The following is a 22,266-nucleotide window of genomic DNA, read 5'->3' as shown; positions in this document are numbered from 1 at the left end:
AGAGGGACTGGAGTTGCTGTGGGCAGCCAAGTGCCACTAGCAGAGGGAACACACACGACTCGACGAAGCTAGTGTGCATGAGAGAGACAAGGGAAAGAAGGTGGAGACTTCCCAGAAAAGCAAAAGGTCCTCTCACGGTGGCCTGGAGCCTCCCTGGAAGCTACGCGTGAAAGAGAGATTAATTGCTCAGACGGTGGAGAACAGTTTCGACCGCAACCTTTCTGATCCGGATTTCAGTGCAGGGAGCCAAGGGTGGCGAGGGCGATCTTTGGAACGCCGCAATCACCTCGGTCACAATTTCCGACACGAGGGAATTTTAATCATGAAAACGTTGACTATAGTCATGTGAAATCCGGGCAAAAGCGGTTGGGGCCTGCAAGTCACAGACCCCTCTCTCTTTTAATTCCTCTTTTTTTCTCTCTCTCTCTTTCGGGTTCTTTCTCCCTCTGTTCTTGTCCCCGCAAGCCCCTCGCCTCCAGGTGGAAGCAGCCCGAGGCGCGGCAGGTGCCGCCTCCCGGCTCTCACCTGTCCGGGCGCGCGCCGCGCTTCCAGCAGGGGGCGCTCCGCGCCGGCTCCCCGCACGGGGCTCTCCGCCCCGCCCCGGCCCGGCCCCGAGGACCCCGCGGCGACCGCGGTGGGGGTGGGGGGCGCGGCGCGGCGGGAGGGCGAGCCCGGCGGGGCAGCGGCGGGGCTGGCGGGCGGCGGCGAGGGCGCTCCGGCCGGCCCGCGCCCCTCCCTCCCGGCGCGCGCGCCTCCCGCCCATACCTGAGCTGGGAGCGGCGCCGCGCGGCCTCCTCCCCCGCCCGCCGCCCGGGCCCCGCCGCCGCTACGCCAGCGCCGCCGCCGCCGCGGGAGTAAAGGTCGCGCCGGCCCTGGGCGAGCCGGCCGCGGCGCCTCCGGGAAGCTGGGCAGGTTGCGGGCAAGGGGAAAAGGCACCGGGAAACTTGGCGAGCCCAGGAAGATGGCGCCGGGCGGGCCGGCCGCGGACTGAGCGCCGCCGGGACCGCGGGGAGCGCCGCACCCGTCGCCCGCGGGGGCACGAGAGAGGGCCGCCCGCCGCCGGCTTGGCGGGGCGGCTCGGGCCCGGCTCGCGGGGTCATGTCGGTGAGCGAGCTCTACAGCCAGGTGAGTGCCGCCGCGCTCCGCCGCCCGGGCGGGCACAGGTGAGGCGCGGGGGTGGGGGGGCGGGGACGGTGCGCCCTGGGACCCGGGGGCGCTGGGGGTCCCCAGCTCCCGCGGCTCTCCGAGGCGGCGGGCGACCCGAGATCCCTCTCGGCTTCGCGGTCGCCGCCGCCTCGGCGCCACTAACTTCGGGTGGCGGAAAAAGTTTGGGTGTTCCGGGAGCGCCCGCGCGGATCGGCCGCCGCACCCCGCGGCCCCGCAGCACCCGCTTATCAGCGCTGCCCTCGCCTTAGTGGTTGCCCCTTCCCGCCGCTCTCCCGAGCCCCTCCCCGCCCGGCTCAGTTCCCCGAACCGCGGGGCGGCCCCGCCAGCTCGAGCCGGGTGTGCGGAGACAGCCCCGCGCGTTGGCGCCGGGCGCAGCGCCGCTCCCTTCGCACGCGCAGGGACCCTGCCCGGGTGCTCTGCGGCGCCGGCTCTCTAGGACTCGCTTCCCCGGCTCCTGGTCTCGGGCGTGCCACCGAGGGGAGCCCTGAACTTGGGGCGGGGGGCTGGGTCAACCCTTGGGGTAGAGAGGAAGGGGACCTAATCTGGTGTGCCTTGGCGTGGCACCCGGAGGAGGCTAAACTGTAGATAAAGAGCTGCGCGAGGGATCTCTGGAGATCCCCGGGAAGCGCGCATCCTCGAAGTGCCCGGGTTTGGGATTTTGAGGTCGCCTCTGTTAGTGCGGGAAGGGTGTCGGGATAAGTCTGAACCGAGGGTGGGGGAGGACTTCCAGGATGCTCTCAAGGTCAGAATGGATGTGCGGCTCTCGGTCCTGAGAACTGAGAACAGGTGCGGCCAGGGCGGACACGCGCGGGTCCGCGGCAGTGGCTGTGGTTAAAGTTAAGGACCAGCCGCCGCTTCCCCAAGCTCCCACGGCCGCACCGCAGCCGCCCAGGCCCTCTCGGGTTTTAACTTGGAGCCGGGGATGAGGGGACAGGGCCTTCAAGCAGATGCCCCACTCCTTAATCATAGACGTCCTGACACCTCTTGCCTGCCTGTTCATCTTCTCTGGTGGGTTGGGCAGGTTTGAGGGTGCCTTGTGCGCACTCCTCCGTGCGGAGATGCGGGCGCGCGTGTGGATGAGCGTGCGATCCCGGGGCACCCGCCCCGGCCAACAGGTCTGGGCCGGGAGGAAGACCTACTTCCGTATCCTCACCTGGCGACTGCTCGCGGCTGCTCTGCGCGTGGGGGAGCTCTTTGGCTAGGTGTGCTTCCATCCTTTCCGTCTGAGGAACATCCTAGCCTCTTGCCTCCCGGAGTGGAGAGGGCAGCGGGGTGGGGGGTGGGGTGGGGCTGGGCCAAGGAGAAATGACCCCGGTGCCGCCCCCTCTGGGGTTCCATTTGGCCGCAGGCAGCGGTCGCGGCTGGGAATGGAGAAGGGTACCAGGTGCGAGCCAGGGGGTGAATTCTCTGGCCACTCGGCTTTGGAAAAGCACCCCACCGCAGTTTACCCGTGGGGGTTTTGTAGGTAGCCCTCAAAGATGCAGCTTTCACTTCTTTGCCAGAAGCGGGTTATCGGAAACTGGAAAACTAGTAAGGCGGGGGAAAACTGGAGTCGGATTGTCTGAAGCTTCGCTGTGTTAAAGTGCTTGAAGGTTCAACTTTGACTCCTAAGTAAAATGAGTGACTCAACTAAGTAAATGCACAGTGGATCACAACGACCTTTATCTGAGAATAACTGTTGTGTTATATGAAGCTAATGGACATCTTAAGAAACCCTAAATTTATGGAGCCCTAGTTCTAAAAAACAAGAATACTGAATTACCTTTAAGGACAGGACACGTTAGTGGAAAATTAAACTCTGTAGTTAGAAATAAAACATTGTATGTTAATTACTAAGAATGATGAATTAATGGGATTCTGGACAAAGAGGTTTCATTGTACTTTTCCCAGAATTATGGAGATGGGAACAAAACTGGTGTCACTAGTAAGAGGTCTTGGATACACAGGATGCTTCTTAAAGCAGCTTTATTAGTGTGAGGACGTGGCATAACTAATCTAAAAAGTACTGAATTCCTCCCTAGGGATGGTGGAACCGCACCTCACTGTTTTAATGGGTTTCTAGTTCTTAGTCATTTTAGGTTTGAAACTGAGACTTTCTGTGGCCAAGGCCATAGCTTCCAGATTTGTTCTGAGTAGTTGCCATTTCTTCTGGCAGACTTGAGCACACTTACCTTCACTGTGAGAAGTGGTGGCATTGTTTCTTCACTATTATACCCCCCGCTTGCCAGGATTCTCAGTGTGCATATGAATCATAAATTATACAGAGAAATCGTGCCTGCTGCTCAGATTCACTTTTCCTGGGGAGAATATTCATTTTAGTGTATTATCAAAATAGCCTGTGTTCCCTTTTATTTTTAACCACCTAGTGGGCTTTTCTGATGTGATGGACACTCTAATGTATTATGTATGATGGAAATAATTATCCATTTATGCTAATAACCCTTGTGTTTGGGATGGAAATTAGGCCCTCTTGATCATATTGGTGCTTTTGTGACTTGTTTGGAAGGTGGTATTATTGGCATATGAGGCATCCATTTTGAGTGTTTAAATTAGCCTGCCAGTAATTAGTTTCAGGTAAGAACTTAGTAGGTTAGGCTATCCCTGGTTATTCAAAAGATTTTCTTCTTTCCCCCCTCCTCCAGTTTACTCTTTTCTTGCTATTTCTCTATCTCTTCTCTTCAGCTGTGATTGTTTTTTGAAGTTGACTTTAATCATTGGCAAAGGGCACTTTCCTTTAACAAAGACGCTCCTGTTTTCAAAAGGTCCAACACCTCACCTTTGTGAAATTACTGTCTTAGTAGTGAGTTTTTTCTGGATGGAGAAGAGATTCAGTCAGCACCAGATACTTTTAAGGTGATGTCAGAATGAGTCCACCTCACCCACTCTTTCAGAAAGGTGGAGCTGACGCTGGGTCCTGTGAGGACTCTGTCATGACTGGCATGCATGTGGCAAGTGTAAGTACTGTTTCCTCACCTACTGGAAAAGACAATGTCAGCTTAACTTGATTTGCATAGAAACTAGAGGCCCAAGCATGTAAGTATGATTTGATTAGGATGACTGCAGAAAATAGTCTGACTTCAAGGATAAAGCATATAAACTCTTTCCCTCAGTGTGAATAATACAGTCTTCACTAAGAAAGATTATTCTGAATGAAAATTTAAATATTATTTCCAGTAATGAGGTATTCAGACTGCTCCTTTGATACTAGCCAGCAGAGTGATTAGGAGATAACCAGACTGAAACCAGTGCCATCAAATATATATATATATATTTTTTTTTTCTTTCCCTCTAGGCTTGCAACTGATAATATCTGAGCAGTGGGTTTTTGAGTGATGCTAAGGGAGTTAATTACTAATAGGCATACCCCTGTGTATAGTGGCTTTGTGCACGGGAGCCTTTATTAAGGGCACAGATTTGGGACCAAGCCTTTGGAAAATAGAACCCATGCTCTTTGGTTTCATCTGTCCCTCACCTCTGCATTAGGTATTGGATTCTTGGCTGGTATCATCTGTCTCTCACCTATGCATCAGGTAATGCAGGTTTTTCCCAAGTGTCAATCTGTAAAACAGCAAAAGCTACCTGTTTCCTGTCCTCCCACCATCATTGAGGGACTGATGATTCAACCTTCTGCTTCTGACTCACCTTTTCAAAAGAGTAATGGTGTTCGAGAAAGACACTAATACATAACAAACAGTAGCAGATGACATCGGTGTTCCTTGTATCTTCCTCTGTTCTTTTCCGGCTTATTGCCCTCCCTGTGCTCGCACTGCCAGGAGCCAGCAGCGCCTTTGTCTCCTTGTCAGAGGCTCCTGGAGCCATCTTTGCCTGTGTGCACAGGGAACCCAAGAATTTGCATAGCCCAAGGGCAGTCCTTAACTAGTGGGATATAACTAGTTTTCTTGCTCCCACCCTGACAGCTCTGAGGTATGACCCATACTCTCTGCAGAGTTCTTTGCCGGGTTGAGCCAAAGTAACTTTCCTCGGGACTTGGCTTAATATCATACCCTTCTTGGCTTCCTTCCCTTTCCTTATCCACGTCCCCGGCCCCCTCCCAGGCTTTCCTGGGAACATGTCTTAATCTCTTGAAAGTGAACACTCATCTCAGGATCTGTTTCTGGGAACACACAACACGTAATCCGTGGTTGCCTGGCTGAGTGGATATTGAGTAGTTTAAGGGCTTTGGCCTCCAAGGGCCCCAGCTGAAGCTGGAGAGCACCTTGGGGTGCGGATGGGGTTGTGTGCCCTGCCAGTGGCTGCCTTCTACACCTGATTCTCTGCCGTGCCTTTCCCATCACTAGCTCCCACTCCCTTTCCCCTCTTCTCTCCGTTCTCAAATGGGCCTGTAAACCCAATGGGTCCTTCTTGACCCTGTTGCCGACCCTTAGAATTAGAAAGTTCACAAGAGAAGTTTGCATGCCGCCTGAATCACATGGCATGTTCTGATTGTGACCTTTTGGCCACACTATTCATTTAGCAGGCTGCTGCCCTGCCTACCTTTGTTGATAGCGTTTATGTGATATGGCATCTCATGAATTAGACTGAGCTCTTGGAGAGAAGAGGCCATATCATAATTTTGGCAGCCTCCAGTGGGTTTAGTACCTTAGCTCATACTTAGTAGGTGCATTTTTTTTAAAAGATTTATTTTATTTTTTATTTATTTTTCTCCCCTTCCCCTCCCTCCCTGTCCCCAGTTGTTTGTTCTCTGTGTCCATTTGCTGTGTGTTCTTCTGTGCCCGCTTATATTCTTGTCAGCGGCACTGGGAATCTGTGTCTCTTTTTGTTGCATCATCTTGCTGCGTCAGCTCTCCATGTGTGTGGAGGCGCCATTCCTGGGCAGGCTGCACTTTCTTCGTGCTGGGCGGCTCTCCTAATGGGGTGCACTCCTTGTGCATGGGGCTCCCCTATGCAGGGGACACTCCTGCGTGGCACAGCATTCCTTGTGCGTATCAGCACTGTGCGTGGGCCAGCTCATCACACAGGCCAGGAGGCCCTGGGTTTGAACCCTGGGCCTCCCATGTGGTAGGCAGACGCTTTATCTGTTGAGCCAAATCCGCTTCCCAGTAGGTACATTTTTGGTTGATTGTCTCCTTTGATCTCTGAACCCCCTTGAAGGCCTGTTGCCTCTGAATTTCCTTGAAATAGTTTGCTGATGCCAAGTCTACTCATGTGTCTTGGGAAAGCTTGCTTTATAGCTACTAGTTTCCTTAAGTACTTCCTTACATTTCTTTTTGGTTCTTGTGTACCTAATACTTCATTAGTCACCTGTTAGTTTTTGACAGCTCCTGATCTGGTTGTAATCAAAGCATAGTACACTTAATTTGCTCAGAGATGGCATTCTCTTGCTGGTGGAGACCCAAGGTACCTCCAAGTGTAAAATCTGAGTAGATATTATTTTTGGCAAGGCTTTTTAAAATTCTCTGAAGGTTTCTGTTCTTCCTGTGGTAACGGTCAGGTAAATAACACTTTATAATATATACATCCAAATACCGCTTTCCCTAAGTGATAGTGTATTTGCCAGTATGTATACAGCATTGTCAAAGTAAACCTGTATGGGCTTGGAATTGTAGTTGCTTTCTGTTTTATAATTTAGTCGATTTTCAGAAACCACATCAGAAAGCAGACAGTTTTATAGTGAACCGAGCATGTGTGCTTGTCTACAGATACGTATTTTGTATCACCGGAAGGAGACAAAACCTAAACACAGTTACCTAAAAAGAAAAAATAGAGCATTATCCAGGTGTCATGAGAGGAGAGCAGAGACTGGGACTTAGAGGCATTTTGTAGAAGCACCGGTCAGGTGAGCTCCAAAAGTGGGGAAGGTCTTCCTTTAGGGGCAGTGGGACATGTCTGGACTTTGAAGAATGAATAGGATTTGATTTGAATAAGTGTGGAGACTGGGAAGAAAGGAGCAGTAGGAGACTGGAGTGAGATTAGACATGGAGACAGGAATAAGCCGGACATAGGGACACAACGATGGCAACATGAACTTTGCTTGGAAATAGTTTTAGATGTGCAGGAAAGTTGCAAAAATAGCCCAGAGTTCCTGTGTAGAGTTACCAGAATTCCCCCAGTGTTAACACCTTACAGGACTATGTAGTGCAATTATTGAAACTAGGAAATGGATATTGATGCCATACTGTTAACTGACTGGTCTGTTGACCATATTGCAGTTTCACCAGTTTTTCCACTACTTTCCTTTTTCTGGTCCAGGATCCAGTCTAGGAGTCCACATTGCATCTCCATCGTTCTTCTTAGTCTCTTCAAGTTGTCTTCCATGACCTTGGCACTTTCAGATTACCAATCGGTTATATTGTAGAACGACCCTCAAATTTGGGTTTGTCTATTTTCTCCTGCTGAAGGTTAGGAATTTTTGATAGGAATACTGTTCAGTGCATCATCTAAGCAGGTATCTGATGCTAATTTGTCTTATTGATGGGGTTAACATTGATCCCTTGGTTAAGGAGTGGCATGTCAGCTTCCTTTTCCTGAAGAACAGTATTTAAAATCTAAGTTCTGGGGGTGCTTATTGCTACCTTTTCTGGTGACTTATGGATTACTGAGATGAGAACTCAAATGCTTGGTTATGAGGGGCAAGGCAGAGAGGAGTCATGTGACCTTGAAGTTTCCAGCTTGAGCGTGGACAGACAAGTCGAGATGGGGCAAGGATAATGCTTGACTTGAATTTGGGGTGACCAAGTTCATTCAAGTAGAAGTACTTTAATTACAGTGGGAGATAGAATGAGCTCATTGAGTTGGGGATTTGGGATTTTTGCAGATAAAGGATGCATGTAACTTGCTTTTCTTTAATGAGAAAATGCAGTGTTACAGGGTGTGGTATTAAGGATAAGATCATGACCTTGGTATAGACCATTCATGCTTTTCTGGTGAGATGTCTGGGCTCTGACATTTTGGAGCAGATACTTTAAGCCATGATGCTTAAGCAGATACTTTAAGCCAAAGTTTCTTTATTGGAAACTTTGGGATGGTGCCTGCCTCGTGGTAAGGTTATGAGAGGATCACATTCCCTAACGTGCAAGGTGCCTGCCTAGCACGGAGTCTGGCTCATAGTAGGTCCTTGGCATCTTTATCCACTTGCTTCTTCCCTGTTGCGGGGCTGCAGGGTGCACCGTGGGCCGTTCCTTCTAGTCCTCCTTTCCCTCCTGCAGGAGCCAAGATATTGGTCGTAAAGGAACTTGGTGAGAGAACGGAAAGGATTGCTGCAAAGAGCTATAGAGCCGTAGACGACCAAGGCAGAGAGAGAATGCACCCCCTGCCCCCTCCCAAGGAGAGAGAGCCATTTGAAAGAAGTTTAAAGTTAAGCTGTACTTTCTTGTCTCTTAATAGCTTCAAAGGAAAATTAAAACATTCTTCATGATGCTTTTTTTTTCTGTTAATACAAATGATTGAAAATATTCATACGATGTGGGGAAAAGAAAGGCTCTGTAAACCCAGCTTCCAGAAAGTTATTAACTGCTTATGTGTATTCTTTAGACATGCCCTGTGCAGTACGGTGACCACGTGTGAAAATGTCCAAATTGGGATAGACTGTCAATGTAATATACACGCCGGATATCCAAGACTAATTATGTTGTTGTAATTGGGATACTACTGGGTTAAAGTATTTAATGCAACTCACTTGTTTCTTATTTGAATGAGAAATACTTTAATTTTAAATGAAATTTAGCTTTTTATACGAAGGGCTGTTAAAAAGAAAATTTAAAAACATTTTACCTGTTGTACAATACAACTATTACCTTTTTTCCTTTTTTTAAACATTTATTTTTCTTCCCCTCCTTCTCTCCTTCCTCCTTCCTGCTGTTTTTGCTGTCTGTCCATTCACTGTGTCATTTTCTATATCTATTTCTCTTTTTTGTCTTCTTTTATCCTCTTTCTCCTCTAGGATTTACTGGGATTCGATCCTGGGGACCTCTGATGTGGAGAGAGGTTCCCTGTCAATTGCACCACCTCCGTTCTGGTCTCTGCTGTGCTTCACTTGACTCTCCCACCTTTCTTCTTTTTTAATGTGTCTGTTAGCAAACCTAAAATTCCATGTGGTTCACATTTGTGGTGGTTACTGTTATTGGGCAGCACTGCTTTAGACACAGGCACAATGTATACGTACAAAACTGATCCTACTTTACATAGATGAAATCTTAATCTATGATGGCTATTTTTTTCTGTGGCATAAAAAGATAATTTTTATCATTTTAATGGCTGTATAACAATTTTATGGCTGTACTGTACTGTTTTTAAACTATTCTCCTTTTGATGACCATTTAGGTCGGCTCCAAACTTTTAATATTGTGAAAAATGTTGCAGAACATCCTTATAACCTCATTCAATGATTTCCTTAGGATACGCTCCAGAGGTGGAATTGCTGGCATGTACATTTATAGACTTCATCAATATGGCCAGAAAAGAACAGTTCTGTATCTTCCCCTCACTGACTCTGCTCATTGATCCTTTTTTTAAACCTTACTGATACTAAAAGCTTCATGTATATTTTAAAGTTGATGTTTATTGAAAAGTTGAGTATCTTTTCATATGCTTAGCATTCATTTGTAGCTTACTTTATTTCCTGTTTACATTCAAAGGCATTACTTATAACATTTTTTCATTAAGTTGTTTTATATATTTCGAGATAGGAAGTCATAGAAAGTAGAATCTTAGTGACAATTAAAAAGAAGGCAGCTTGGTGTGTATCCTCCCCTTTGTTCCGAGCTTGTACAGCTCTAAGCCCACAATTGGAAAAACACTAGTTGTAACAGCCAATGGCTTGTGCTTTTGTCCCAGGTGGTTTCTAAGCACCCTGTATTAAATCGTTTAACAGTAACATTATGATGTAGGCTTTGCTGCCATCCCATTTACAGACGAGGGACCTCGGGCTTGCGTACCTTGCCCAAAGCCATGGTACCGTCAGGTAGTGGAGCAGGAACCCCGTCCCGAGCCGGCTGGCTGTCTGGTGGGCCCAACTCCTAAGGGCTCTGCTCTTCTGCCTTCCACTAAGTATCTGCCCCATTGATGGTGGGTCTGGAACATCATTTGTGCATGAAAGAGGGTCTAAAGTCTAGAGTCCTTCTTACCTGCTACCCCGTCTCTCAGCAGTAGCGAGAATCTGCCCAGATCAGAGGAGAAAAGAATTTCTGTGTGCAGAGAAAAGGTGAATGGACTGACGGCCTGGCATTTCTTTCCTTTGTGAGTCTGCTGCTTTGCTTGTCACCACCGTGTGTAGCACTGTGGGCATCCTGCATCCTCATAACTCTCTCAAGTATAGGCAAACCCAAGTTTTGGCTTTCCTTAGGCTAGATAGGCCCCAAAGAGGTTCACATCTTCAGAAAGGGTTAGGTGTAACAACAACCACAACAAAGTGTACCTGAAACTTGAGCAGCACAAAAACTAGTTATTTCTGATTCTGAGCCTGGCCATTTCAATCCAGGGCAGTGGTCCACTTTCCAGGCTCTTTCCTGGGCTCGCTCTCCAACTTAAAGTTCCAAGGTGAGAAGCACTGTATCTCCCCCCCCCCCCCCCCCCCCCCCCCGCACCCTCACCTCCTGTCTGGGCATTTGTTTCCTTTCTGGATTTCAACCAAAGAACTAGGTGTTAAGTCTTCTGGAAGCCCTTCTACCATCCTTCCTTTTGGTCAGAGGTTGTTGTGCTGTGCTAGCTGTTGATTGGCTTAATAGGTGCCTGATGGAAAATGAGCCCACCCTCCTCAGGCTGTCACTTCTGGCCAGCTCGGGCGAGGGCTCCCCCAGCACCTGAGGAGAGAGGTTTACTGATCCCTTATTCTTCCCTCTTTTAACATTAAATACTTAGCACCAAGGAATTTGTCAGAGCACTTGAGAAATACCCTCCAAGCATGGGCATTTTAGGTTGGATGTGAGGGGGAAGTCCTCAAGTTATCTGGATCTTGGCATAGATAACCACTGTTTATTTTTTTTAAAATTTATTTTCTAAGATTTATTTATTTCTCCCCACCCCCTCGTTGTTTGCATTTGCTGTATCTGTTGTGTGCTGGTCATCTTTTTAGGAGGCACTGAGAACTGAATGTGGGACCTCCTATGTGGGATGGAGGCGCCTAATGGCTTGAGCCTTCTCTGCTCCCTGCTTTGTTGTGTGTCTCATTATGTTTTCCTTGTGTCTCTTGTTGTGTCAGCTCACTGTGTCTGCCTGCACACTCAAAACATTTTCCTCATTTTATGTCACACGCAGCTTAGGTATCATTTAAGGTGCTTCAGAGAAGAATGTATACAATTGATGCCATTTTCACAAATTTATAAAACAAGGAAAATGAACAGTATTGTTAAAGGATATATGTCATAAAATATAAAACTTTCCTTTTTTCTTTTTTCCTCACTCTAGGGTGGTAGTTAACTGGGGGGAGGGGAGGCAGGATTGGGAACAGCTCTGTTAACAAACTTGGATGGTGAATTCAGCGGTATTCAGTTTATTACTATGCTTCATAAATCACCTATCAAATAAGGTGGTTCTGCTAAAAATATAACCTAGGATGAGTTACAAAGCCAACATTTTTCTAAAGCTTTGAGATTATAGAAAACTTTGGATTTTGTTTCACTGTTTTTCCTTTGTGTGTGTAACTGAAAGTTGAGGGACTATATCTGAAATTGTTCCCCCTGAAGTTGTCGGTTGATATTATGCTCACAGCTCCCAAAATAGGGTTTTGTGGGAAGCGGATTTGGCCCAATGGATAGGGTGTCCGCCTACCACATGCGAGGTCCATGGTTCAAACCCTGGGCCTCCGTGACCCGTGTGGAGCTGGCCCATGTGCAGTGCTGATGCGCGCAAGGAGTGCCCTGCCACGCAGGGGTGTCCCCTGAGTAAGGGAGCCCCACGTGCAAGGAGTGCACCCCGTAAGGAGAGCCGCCCAGTGCGAAGGAAGGTGCAGCCTGCCCAGGAATGGCACCGCACACACGGAGAGCTGACGCAGCAAGATGATGCAACAAAAAGAGACACAGATTCCTGGTGCCGCTGATAAGGATAGAAGCGGTCACAGAAGAACACACAGCTAGTGGACAAAGAGAGCAGACAACTGGGGTGGGGGGAAGGGGAGAGAAATAAATAAAAAAGTAAATCTTTAAAAAAAAAAAAATAGGGTTTCCTATCCAGTCAGCGCTGGGCGTCATGGACCTGGTTACAGTCCACCTGCACCCACCTCCTCTTTCCAGATATGGGCTCTTCCACGCAAGTCCCCAGCCCCCCCACTGAGGACCACCCTTAGGGTAATGTTTCCTTTTACTTTGGCAAAGCTTTTGGCTTAGAGTGCTCAGTGGAAAGCCCATCTAGTTCCTCTGGCACTTGCCTTAAGTCTAAGAAATGTGAGGTCTGTCCAGAGACAAAGTTTTCTTTTTCCTTACTGGACCCAAAAACTTCACACCAGCTGGGGCTGTAGAACAGCAGAGTGACAGGGGTTTATGACCTGTGGCTGTGAAAGCTAATAACTGCCCTGATTTTGAAAATACTAATTTTACACAGAATTTTGATTTGTAAGTATTTGGCCTCGTCTTCCTAAAGTTATCACTTATATTAAAGCACAATCGCCTTTCATTTCCACCCCCCCCCCCTTAGCTCAAGGTTATTACTAATTTCATCAAGACTCATATTTGGATGATTAAGTGGGGCGGATATGGATCTTCATCTATTAGTAGAATGCTCTGGGTTTTGGACTTAAAGGTTCTTGGCTTATGTTGCATAAAAGAATTTAAAGACATGCCATAGGGTAGGCAAGGGAGTAAAGAGTCTATTAAGGGAAGTGGACTTGGCCCAGTGGTTAGGGCGTCCGTCTACCACAAGGGAGGTCCGTGGTTCAAACCCCGGGCCTCCCTGAACCGTGTGGAGCTGGCCCATGTGCAGTGCTGATGCGTGCAAGGATTGCCCTGCCATGCAGGGGTGTCCCCACGTAGCGGAGTCCCATGTGCAAGGAGTGCGCCCCATAAGGAGAGCCACCCAGTGTGAAAGAAAGTGCAGCCTGCCCAGGAATGGCGCCGCACACACGGAGAGCTGACACAAGATGACACAACAAAAAGAAACACAGATTCCCGTGCTGCTGACAACAACAGAAGCGGACAAGAAGACGCAGCAAATAGACACAGAGAACAGACAATTGGGTGGGGGGGGGTAGAGAAACAAATAAATATCTTTAAAAAAAAAAAGAGTCTATTAAGAAACAAGAAAAATAGTACACAATCTGAGACACGGATTGTGGGCGTGCTACAGAGTGAAACATGTGTCCTCCTCTTTCCTTATGTTGGGGAGGGGCCCCAGCTATTTGCTGTTCTGATTGGTTGTCCCACCTATTAGCTTTCAGGAGGCCAATGGGGAGGCCTATTATTTGGGAGTTATCCAGGGGTTCCCTTTGACCCTGGAAAGAATTCTAAATGGGACCTGTGGTCAGGGTCTCATGGGGAATTCCAGCTTTGTTCTTTATTTTTTAAATTTAATTTAATTTTTAATTTATTTTTATTTGTTTTTCTCCTCTACCCTTTCCTCCCCCCACAGTTGTCTGCGCTCTGTATCCATTCGCTGTGTGTTCTTCTGTGTTCACTTATATTCTTGTCAGCGGTACCCAGAATCTGTCTCTTTTTCTGTTGCGTCATCTTGCTGCGTCAGCTGTGTGTGCGGCGGCACTCCTGGGTGGGCTCCCCTACGTGGGGGCGCCCCTGCATGGCAGGGCACTCCTTGCGTGCATCAGCACTGTGCTTGGGCCAGCTCATCATGCTAGTCAGGAGGCCCTGGGTTTGAACCCTGGACCTCCCATGTCGTAGGCGGATGCTCTATCCATTGAGCCAAATCCGCTTCCCCCAGCTTTGTTCTTTAATAGCAGCCTTCCCCTAAGGAGGTTTCTGTGCGGAATCTCATGCCATGTTGTCTACTGGTCATGCTCTCTGCCAGGTCCCAACCACTTTCCCTCTTTTGCTGTACTAACCTGCCTCATGTTCTTCATGGGAGATCTAGCAAAGCAGGTGGCTTTTAGGTGAGACAGGTGTGAACTGAGGAAGAAAAATTGCATAGTCTGTTTCAGTCCTTCCACAGGAATGATAATACCATAGTTTACACCTGAGGATTCAGACCATTTTTTTATATTCAGTCAGCCATTAAATGTACAGAGCACCTTATAAATTCTAGTGAGAGCAATTTTGCAAATATACACCCTAAACTTTCACTTATGTGTTTCAGTCAGTATTGAGGTAGAAAGGAAGAGCCCGTCACCTAGTATAGTTGCTTGACCTTAAATTCTTACAATCCAGTGGTTTATTTGTTATATGAATAAGCATACCACAAATGCTTATTCAAAAGGAAATAAATTTTCACCTCCTTTTCCTTTTCCTCCTCCTCCTCAGTTTTAATCTCATTGGATTTAAGCACATTCTTAATTTGCCTATATTCCCTAAGGGGCTCTAATGTTTATTTGTAAAATAAGGAAAATGAATACCTCCTCAACCAGAAACTAGTAGTTCTTTGCCATCGCTGCTGCTTGCTGTTTTGTCACTTTTCTGTGAGTGTGACTGTGAAATTGTGTGCACTAAAATGAGAATGCCCTTAAAATGTGATTGATTTTTATCACCAATATGCCAGATCCTGCAAATCTGAGTGAATGCTCTTGCCTTTAGGATGGCCTCTTTGGAAGAGGCATGAGGATTCTGTAGCTCATCAATTCCTCTTCTGAAACTGGCTTCAAATCAGTTTGTTTTCTTTTGATTACTCTCTGTTAGCTATTCTTAGTGCCTAGAGGGTAGCCTTTCTGTTTTGGAAGCAGCCAAAAGTTATTCAAAGAACTAAGCTGGTTGAGTAAGGTAAGAATTCACTGACTTTATTTCTGTTACAGAGAAAGTGTGACTTCCAGGTATGATGCCAGTTTTGTTTGATCTCTAACTACTGGCATCCACTGGAATTACATTTGGGCTCTGAATGTTCTGTGATCAGTAAGTATAGACCCTCTCAGGCTGTCAGGAAAATATTCTCTTGGATGTAGCAAATCGGGTTAAATTTAAAGACTTACAGAATCGTATAGTTACATTTATCGTCCAACTTAAATGTGTGTTAATATAATTAACTTAGTTTATATATGGATATATATTTACCTCTGCTGACTTAAATCAAACTGAAAGCCTATTCCACCTATTTTCTAAAATGTTCCTTTGAAAGAGGATGGAAAGAATGGTCTTTGTGCTCTCTTTCTGCCAGCGATGCACCAGGCAAGAAGTTGGTTGCTGAATATGAGACAGGAAAGGAGGGTGGGGAAAATACAGGAGTTGAGAGCATAACTTTAGAGGTAGGACCTGGGTTTTGAGTGCTGATTTCCTTACTCTGCCGCCTATGTGACCTTAGGCAATTGCTTAACCTCTAGGCTTCAGTCACCTTATCTGTAAAAGCAGGCTTAAGAATCTAGTGAAATCCCCAGAAGCTTTTTTTTTTTAAGATTTATTTTTATTTATTTATTTCTCTCCCGTAGTCTGCGCCTGGCAAGGAGAGCAGCCCCGCGTGAAAAAAGTGCAGCCCAGAAACTTCTTGTGCGATATAATGAGGTAGCACTGTGAACTGTATTAACTGCTGGTAGTCATGTTGCTAAGAGAGGGCCTTGTCCTCAGGGAAGTCAGGACCCAGTGGGGGCAGTGTGAAGGGCCGGGAGGGGAACTCTGGCCGCTGACTTGCTGGCTGCAGCTCCTTTGTGCTGGCCGGCCAGCCCGTGCTTTGTGTCCTCTGGTTTGGCAGAGCCCTGGCAGTGATGGACACCTTTGGGGGTCACACATGCACTTTTCCTATTTCAGGTGTGAGGAAGGAGTGTTAAGGTCTTGGCTGTAAGGATCACCTGTCATCCCGTACCTTCAACCCTAAAGAGCCATACCTGGTTGTTCCGTGGCCTTCAGCTGTGGGTCTTCTCCTGCTTTGTACTGAGAAGAGCATTCCTGAGACCACCATCAGGCTGCTTCTCTTGGTCCCCTCCTGGCACTTGGCACACTGGCTATTTGGTTGCAAGGTCTCTTCACCAGATAGACTCTATTCTTAAGGATGCTTAAGGCATTGCGGGAAGTTGAGCCCTCTCAGGTCCCAGGCTAGCTGGGGAACAGCATGGCCTAGCATGCAGCACGGTATTTGGGAAGCAGAAGGATGCTCAAGACCCCGCACAGCTTTAGGGACCAGTTTACCCTCAGCAGCAGAGCTGTCAATGTGCCTCAGTGACTCTCGAGCCCGACTTCACTTGTGCCATGGAAGTTTTCTCCAGTCTGCCTTCTCCAGTTCCAGTTCATATCGGCTTCCCTATCTGTGTTGCCTCTGGGCCTTTAGAGCTTTGGTTGAGGACAACTTCTTGATTGGCTGCTTCTGGGCAGACGCCTACACCTGGTCCAGGTAGTTCTGGCCATCAAGACCCAAGGAGCTTGCCAAGGTGGCTCAGTTGTTGGGAACATCACCTTTCCCTCAGAAGAGACTGTGCTGTGGGTTTTGCAGGAACTAGAGGTGTGGTTCACCCACTGTGGAGCGTCTCAGAATCACCCAGAGCTAATGAAAATGTGCTTGTATCTCACCCCAGGAGAAGAGGATTCAGGAGAGTTGTCCTGGGCCTGGTTTCATGTCTTGCTAAATCATGGCTGTTTATGGTATGGGTCTCCTTACCTGAGTGTCTGTCATTCCCTGCCTTGGATTCTTGTAGTGGTTTCCATCTGGAAGAGCTCTAACTTGTTTTCATATCTGAAAATTTTTGCTGGGATGTGGGCCCTAACAGCTGCTGTAAAAACTTTTCTTTTTGGATTTTATCCATCTCCTCTCCTAAAGTGTTGTAGGTTCTCTCACTTTTCTCCCACTGCATCCTCCATTTCCTCCCTCTTCCCTTGCCTTGAATTCCTTAGCCTGCTATAATCCATCCTTAATAAAGCCTCCAGGGATCACCCACTGTGTTAATATCCCTGTGAATCTGACTCGCAGTATGAAACCTCGCAGGCTGCTGGGGTTATACAACACTCCACCATGCAGAGAGTTCTTACTTAACGGGGTGGGTGCTAAGGGTATCAGTCTCAGCTGTGCTCAGGTTGCAGTGTGAACCATCTGGGAAACCAGAAACGGCCTAAATGTATGCCAAAGAAGAATGACTTGTCAGGTCTGTAAATCACACCAGCAGCCTTGGAACAGTAGCCGGTATCTAAAATGATGTAATTGAGTGCCAAAAAGTAAACTCTTGGTTTAACACTGGAATTTAAAGTCTCACCTCGTGCTTTTTATTGTTTCCACTTCCCTGCTCTGCCATGTTTATATACCTCAAGTTTTCTGGGAAGGTATGTGCAAGGTGGATACCCTAAGAAACGGTAATTTTTCATAGTTACACATTGTGGTAAACGGTAGTTCACATTAGAGCCAGTTCATGTCATCCGGACAGGGAAGGTTGATAGCTTTGCGTTACACATCTTCTCACTTATCAGTGTGTTATAGGTATGAGATAAATTGAAATTTTTTTTTCACATGCCAGTTCGGACTGTGAACTCTGATATTCTGTGGTGAGTGAAGGCCTGTTTTGCAGTGGCATCCATTTTCAGCTCATTGTGTATCAGGGCTGCCCTTGTCCTGCAGCTGAAATGCCTTCTCCTCGTGGTCTCAGTGGGCTGACATTGTGTACTAGACATAAATATTTGAGGATCTTCGTAGTACCAGGGACAGTGCTGGTCATAAAGTGAATAAAACATGGTCTTTATTATTAAGCAGCTCATAATTTTATTATAGCATTAATAAGTGCTCCCAGGGAGTAGTGTGTCAAGGTGGTATCTTACCAGTATCTGCTATTTGGAAAAGACAATGGTGGACATGGACCCATCTAGTTGAAAGTGTACTGCCTTTGATGTGCAGCTCTTCGGATTTCAGACAGTGTGAGTGTGTTTCCTGGAGCTGCTGTAACAAAGTTCCACAATTTAGGTGACTTAAAACAACACACTGGGAAACGGACTTTGGCCCAGTGGTTAGGGCGTCCGTCTACCATATGGGAGGTCCGCGGTTCAAACCCTGGGCCTACTTGACCCGTGTGGAGCTGGCCATGTGCAGTGCTGATGCGCGCAAAGGAGTGCTGTGCCACGCAAGGGTGTCCCCCGCGTGGGGGAGCCCCACGCGCAAGGAGTGCGCCCGTGAGGAGAGCCGCCCAGCGTGAAAAGAAAGAGCAGCCTGCCCAGGAATGGCGCCACCCACACTTCCCGTGCCGCTGACGACAACAGAAGCGGACAAAGAAACAAGACGCAGCAAATGGACACAGAGAACAGACAACCGGGGGAGGGGGGGAATTAAATAAATAAATAAATCTTTAAAAAACGAAAACAAAAACAAAGAACAACACACTGTGTCTCATTTTGGAGTCTAGAGGTTTGAGGTCAGGGTGTTAAAAATCTCACTAGCGTAGGGACCCTGCTCTGTTCACCTGGAAAGCTGCTGCTCCTCTCCCTCCAGAAGCAAGGGCTCAAGACTGTGTATGAGAGGGAAGCGGATTTGGCTCAACTGATAGGGCATCTGCCTACCACATGGGAGGCCCAGGGTTCAAACCCAGGGCCTCCTGGCCTGTGTGGTGAGCTGGCCCATGCGCAGTGCTGATGGTGCAAGGAGTGCCCTGCCATGCAGGGGTGTCCCCCATGTAGGGGAGCCCCATGCACAAGGAGTGCGCCCCGTAAGGAGAGCTACCCTGCGTGAAAGAAAGTGCAGCCTGCCCAAGAATGGTGCCACACACATGGAGAGCTGACGCAGCAAGATGACACAACAAAAAGAGACATGGATTCCCGGTGCCGCTGACAAAAATGCACATGGACACAGAATACACAGTGAATGGACACAGAGAGCAGACAACTGGGGTTGGGGGGGAATAAATCTTTAAAAAATATATTAAAATAAAAGACTGCTTATGAGAGCTGAGCTTAAGCAACACAGTCTGATTAGATGTGGTCGGGATAGGGATGAAGCTTCTGTAAAAACATCAGATATTGATGTCAAAGAATGATTTCCGTGTGTTACTGTGCCTATACCCTCTATTTGAGGAGGAAGGTAAAGATGGCAGTATGTAAAAATCCAAATATGAAAAACATTTACAGCTGTTCAGTTTATTTACTGTATGCTTTTGTCTTAAAGATGGGTTCCTCTAGAGCATATGAATCCAGTAACATTAAAATGATGGAAGTCTATTGACATGAGTCTCTTTAGGGCTGCCTCTGATACCGTACTTTTCCTCGTACCCTATAGTCCTTTGTTGGAACTTTTTTTTGTAAGTTTTGTAGCACCAACCTTTTTTTGTAAGGTGGCTTTACATTTCCCTAAAATTAGGACTATGTTGGTTTACAATTTGGTTTTGGTTTTGTTTTGAGCAGGAGTATGAAGTTTTCAGAACTAGATACTCAATCTCCCTCCTAAAATAGCCCTTTTCATTCTGAGTGTCTGTGACTAGTTTGTATGGTGCTGGGGTGCTAACATGACTTAGGGCCACTTTCATTGTACCTGCAGAAATACACGAGCAAGAAACCTAACCAATATTTCTTCATCTGGGGTGATGAATCACAACCATAAAATTGGGCAGTTGTCTTCTAGGCAAAAAAAAAAAGTGTTTGCTCAAATTGTTCCAGCCTTTAGAAGAGGATAGTGATATTGATTTTATGTACTGTAGTAAGATTGCTATGACATTAACCTTCTTTCCCCCTGCCTAATTTATAAGTTTTACAAAGTTCTTTGGATGACCTCTCCCCAGTGGTGATTCTGACCATTATGAAGTATTGGCTTGGGAGGGGATCTTGTGTAGAGGGGAGGATGAACTTTGAGGACTCAGAAATAGATGTGCTTTGAAGAAGACTAACAGTGGCACTGCCCTACAGCTTGGGTAAATCTGGCATATGGGTGCATTTAAGTTTTAGGAATGCAACTATATGTACTAAGCAAGGCCAAACAAGAATCCCTAAGAAGCAAACAAATCAACACAGAAAAAAATTCTATTTGTGTATGTGAGACCCTAAATGAGAATATGCCCGCAGGGGTTGAGGGTAAGGTGGAGGAGAGAATCTGTGTTTCCTTAAGTAAGTTCAGAACCTCTGGAAGTGGGAGCCTCTCACTGTGATGAAGCACAGTGTTCTGGTTTCCTAGGCTGCTCAAGCAAATTGATGAGATGGTTTGACTTCAACAAGGGGCATTTACTAGCTTACAATTTGAAGCTGAGAAAATGTCCAAATTAAGGCATCATCAAGGGATGCATTCTTCCCAAAGACCAGCTGGATCCTTGGCTCCTCTGCTATATGGTGGCATCTGCTGGTTTCTCCTTTCTCTTTTGAGTTTTGTTGCTTTTAGCTTCTTGCTTCTGTGGCTTTCTCTCTCTCTCTCTCTCTGAGTTTTACTGTCTTATAAAGGACTCCAACAAGCGAATTAAGACCCATCCCGATTGAGGTTTGGTCACCCCTTAACTGAAGTAGTCTCATCCAAAGGACTTACTTACAATGGGTCCACACTCACAGGAATGGGTTAAATCTAAGAATGTTTTTCTGGGGTATCTACAGCTTCAAACCACCACATATACAGTTTAAGGAATTTTCAAGGGTAATTTTGGTGCTACACAACTTTAGCTTTAACTACTGACTTTAGAGTTGATTTCCCCACCCTTATGATGTGACAACTCTGTACTATGTTCTGATCTCAACACATTTTGAGGACACTTTGTGAAATAGACACAGTTTAGAGGTTCTTTTTTTTTTTTTTTTAAAGATTTATTTATTTAATTTAATTCCCCCCGCCCCCAGGTGTCTGTTCTGTTTGCTGCGTCTTGTTTCTTTGTCCGCTTCTGTTGTCGTCAGTGGCACGGGAAGTGTGGGCAGCGCCATTCCTGGGCAGGCTGCACTTTCTTTCGCGCTGGGCGGCTTCTCCTTACGGGGCGCACTCCTTGTGCGTGGGGCTCCCGTACGCGGGGGACACCCCTGCGTGGCAGGGCACTCCTTGCACGCATCAGCACTGCGCATGGGCCAGCTCCACACGGGTCAAGGAGGCCCGGGTTTGAACCGCGGACCTCCCATGTGGTAGACGGACCCATCCCCCCCCCCCCCCCCCCCCCCCCCCCCCCCCCCCGTGGTGGAACAGGCTGCCTTGTGGAAGTGAGGGCTGCACCTGTGCAGGTGTGTAAACAGGCTGGGAACACCCAGTGAGGATGCCATAGGGGAGATGGTGTGAATGAGAATTTGATCCCTATGATTTTTCAGCATGTTTACCACATGAAAGGTGGCTGGAAAGGAGAAAATTATAAAACATAGATAAAAATGAATGATTTCACAAACAGCAAAAGTAAAGAAAGAATAAACTATTCCTGAGATTCTGCTCACCCATAAAAATAAACCTAAAGATACATTCGTTTTTGTTTTTTTTTTTAAGAAAAATAGAAAATTTAATGGAATTAGAAAACTTTAATTCAGTATAGAATGGTTCAAAATGTGCTTTAGTTTCACATTATGAGGGTTATTTAGTGCTAGGCAGAGAGGCAGTGTAAAAGGACCATTCGTTATCTTTTAGGGTGAAGCCATGTATAGGTTATACATTTGGATGAGGTCAGGAAAGGGAGGAGGACGAGTGAAGGAGGGTGGGAGATCAAGGGTGGAGAAGGAGAGCGATAGTAAAGAGGGTGGTCACGGTGTGGGCAGCCTGGCTGGGTGGCCACAGATGGTGCTCAGCTCAGCCCCAGAAGAAAGCTGCCGAAGTGAAGTGGGGTCGCATCCCTTGAGAGGCTGACTGTAGAATTTCTTAGATTTCAGCCCCCACAGGGCTCTGAAAGTTGGCTTTCATCTAATTAGTGATCCCAAGATGTGTTGATTGCGGGCATGGCTGGCTGCCCTCTGACTCCTCTGGCCATCGCTCTACCTGTTCCATTGTAGTCCTGGCACAGGGCCTGTTTTTCTAGAAACAGGCCTGAGGTCTGAGGTCAGATGCTTTCTGAAGAGGCAGCATGTCTGCACCAGGCAAATCAGCCAGCACCCTCTGTAAGGAATTTGTATAATCAAAGAAAAACAAGGTGTTTCCATGTCACGTGCATCGGTGGCTAAGAGTAGACTGCTGCTTCCTTCCCACCCCATCCCCTGACCCTGGCCACGTTGGAGAGGA

General features: G+C 47.3%; 1 protein-coding gene across 1 annotated transcript in view; it reads left to right on the top strand.

Moving 5' to 3' along the window:
* The first annotated feature begins 868 nt into the window (after positions 1-868).
* MYO5B (myosin VB) overlaps positions 869-22,266 on the top strand; it is a 373,786-nt gene continuing 352,388 nt past the window's right edge. Inside the window, exon 1 of the mRNA XM_058277683.2 lies at positions 869-1,125. Within this exon, the coding sequence (XP_058133666.1) occupies positions 1,099-1,125 (27 nt within the window). The 5' untranslated portion in view covers positions 869-1,098. The remainder of the gene's footprint in view (positions 1,126-22,266) is intronic.

The sequence above is a fragment of the Dasypus novemcinctus genome, chromosome 16 (assembly GCF_030445035.2).
Source record: "Dasypus novemcinctus isolate mDasNov1 chromosome 16, mDasNov1.1.hap2, whole genome shotgun sequence".
NCBI classification, from domain to species: Eukaryota; Metazoa; Chordata; class Mammalia; order Cingulata; family Dasypodidae; genus Dasypus; species Dasypus novemcinctus.
Note: the sequence above shows the minus strand (reverse complement) of the source record. Positions and strands in the feature narration are given on the sequence as shown.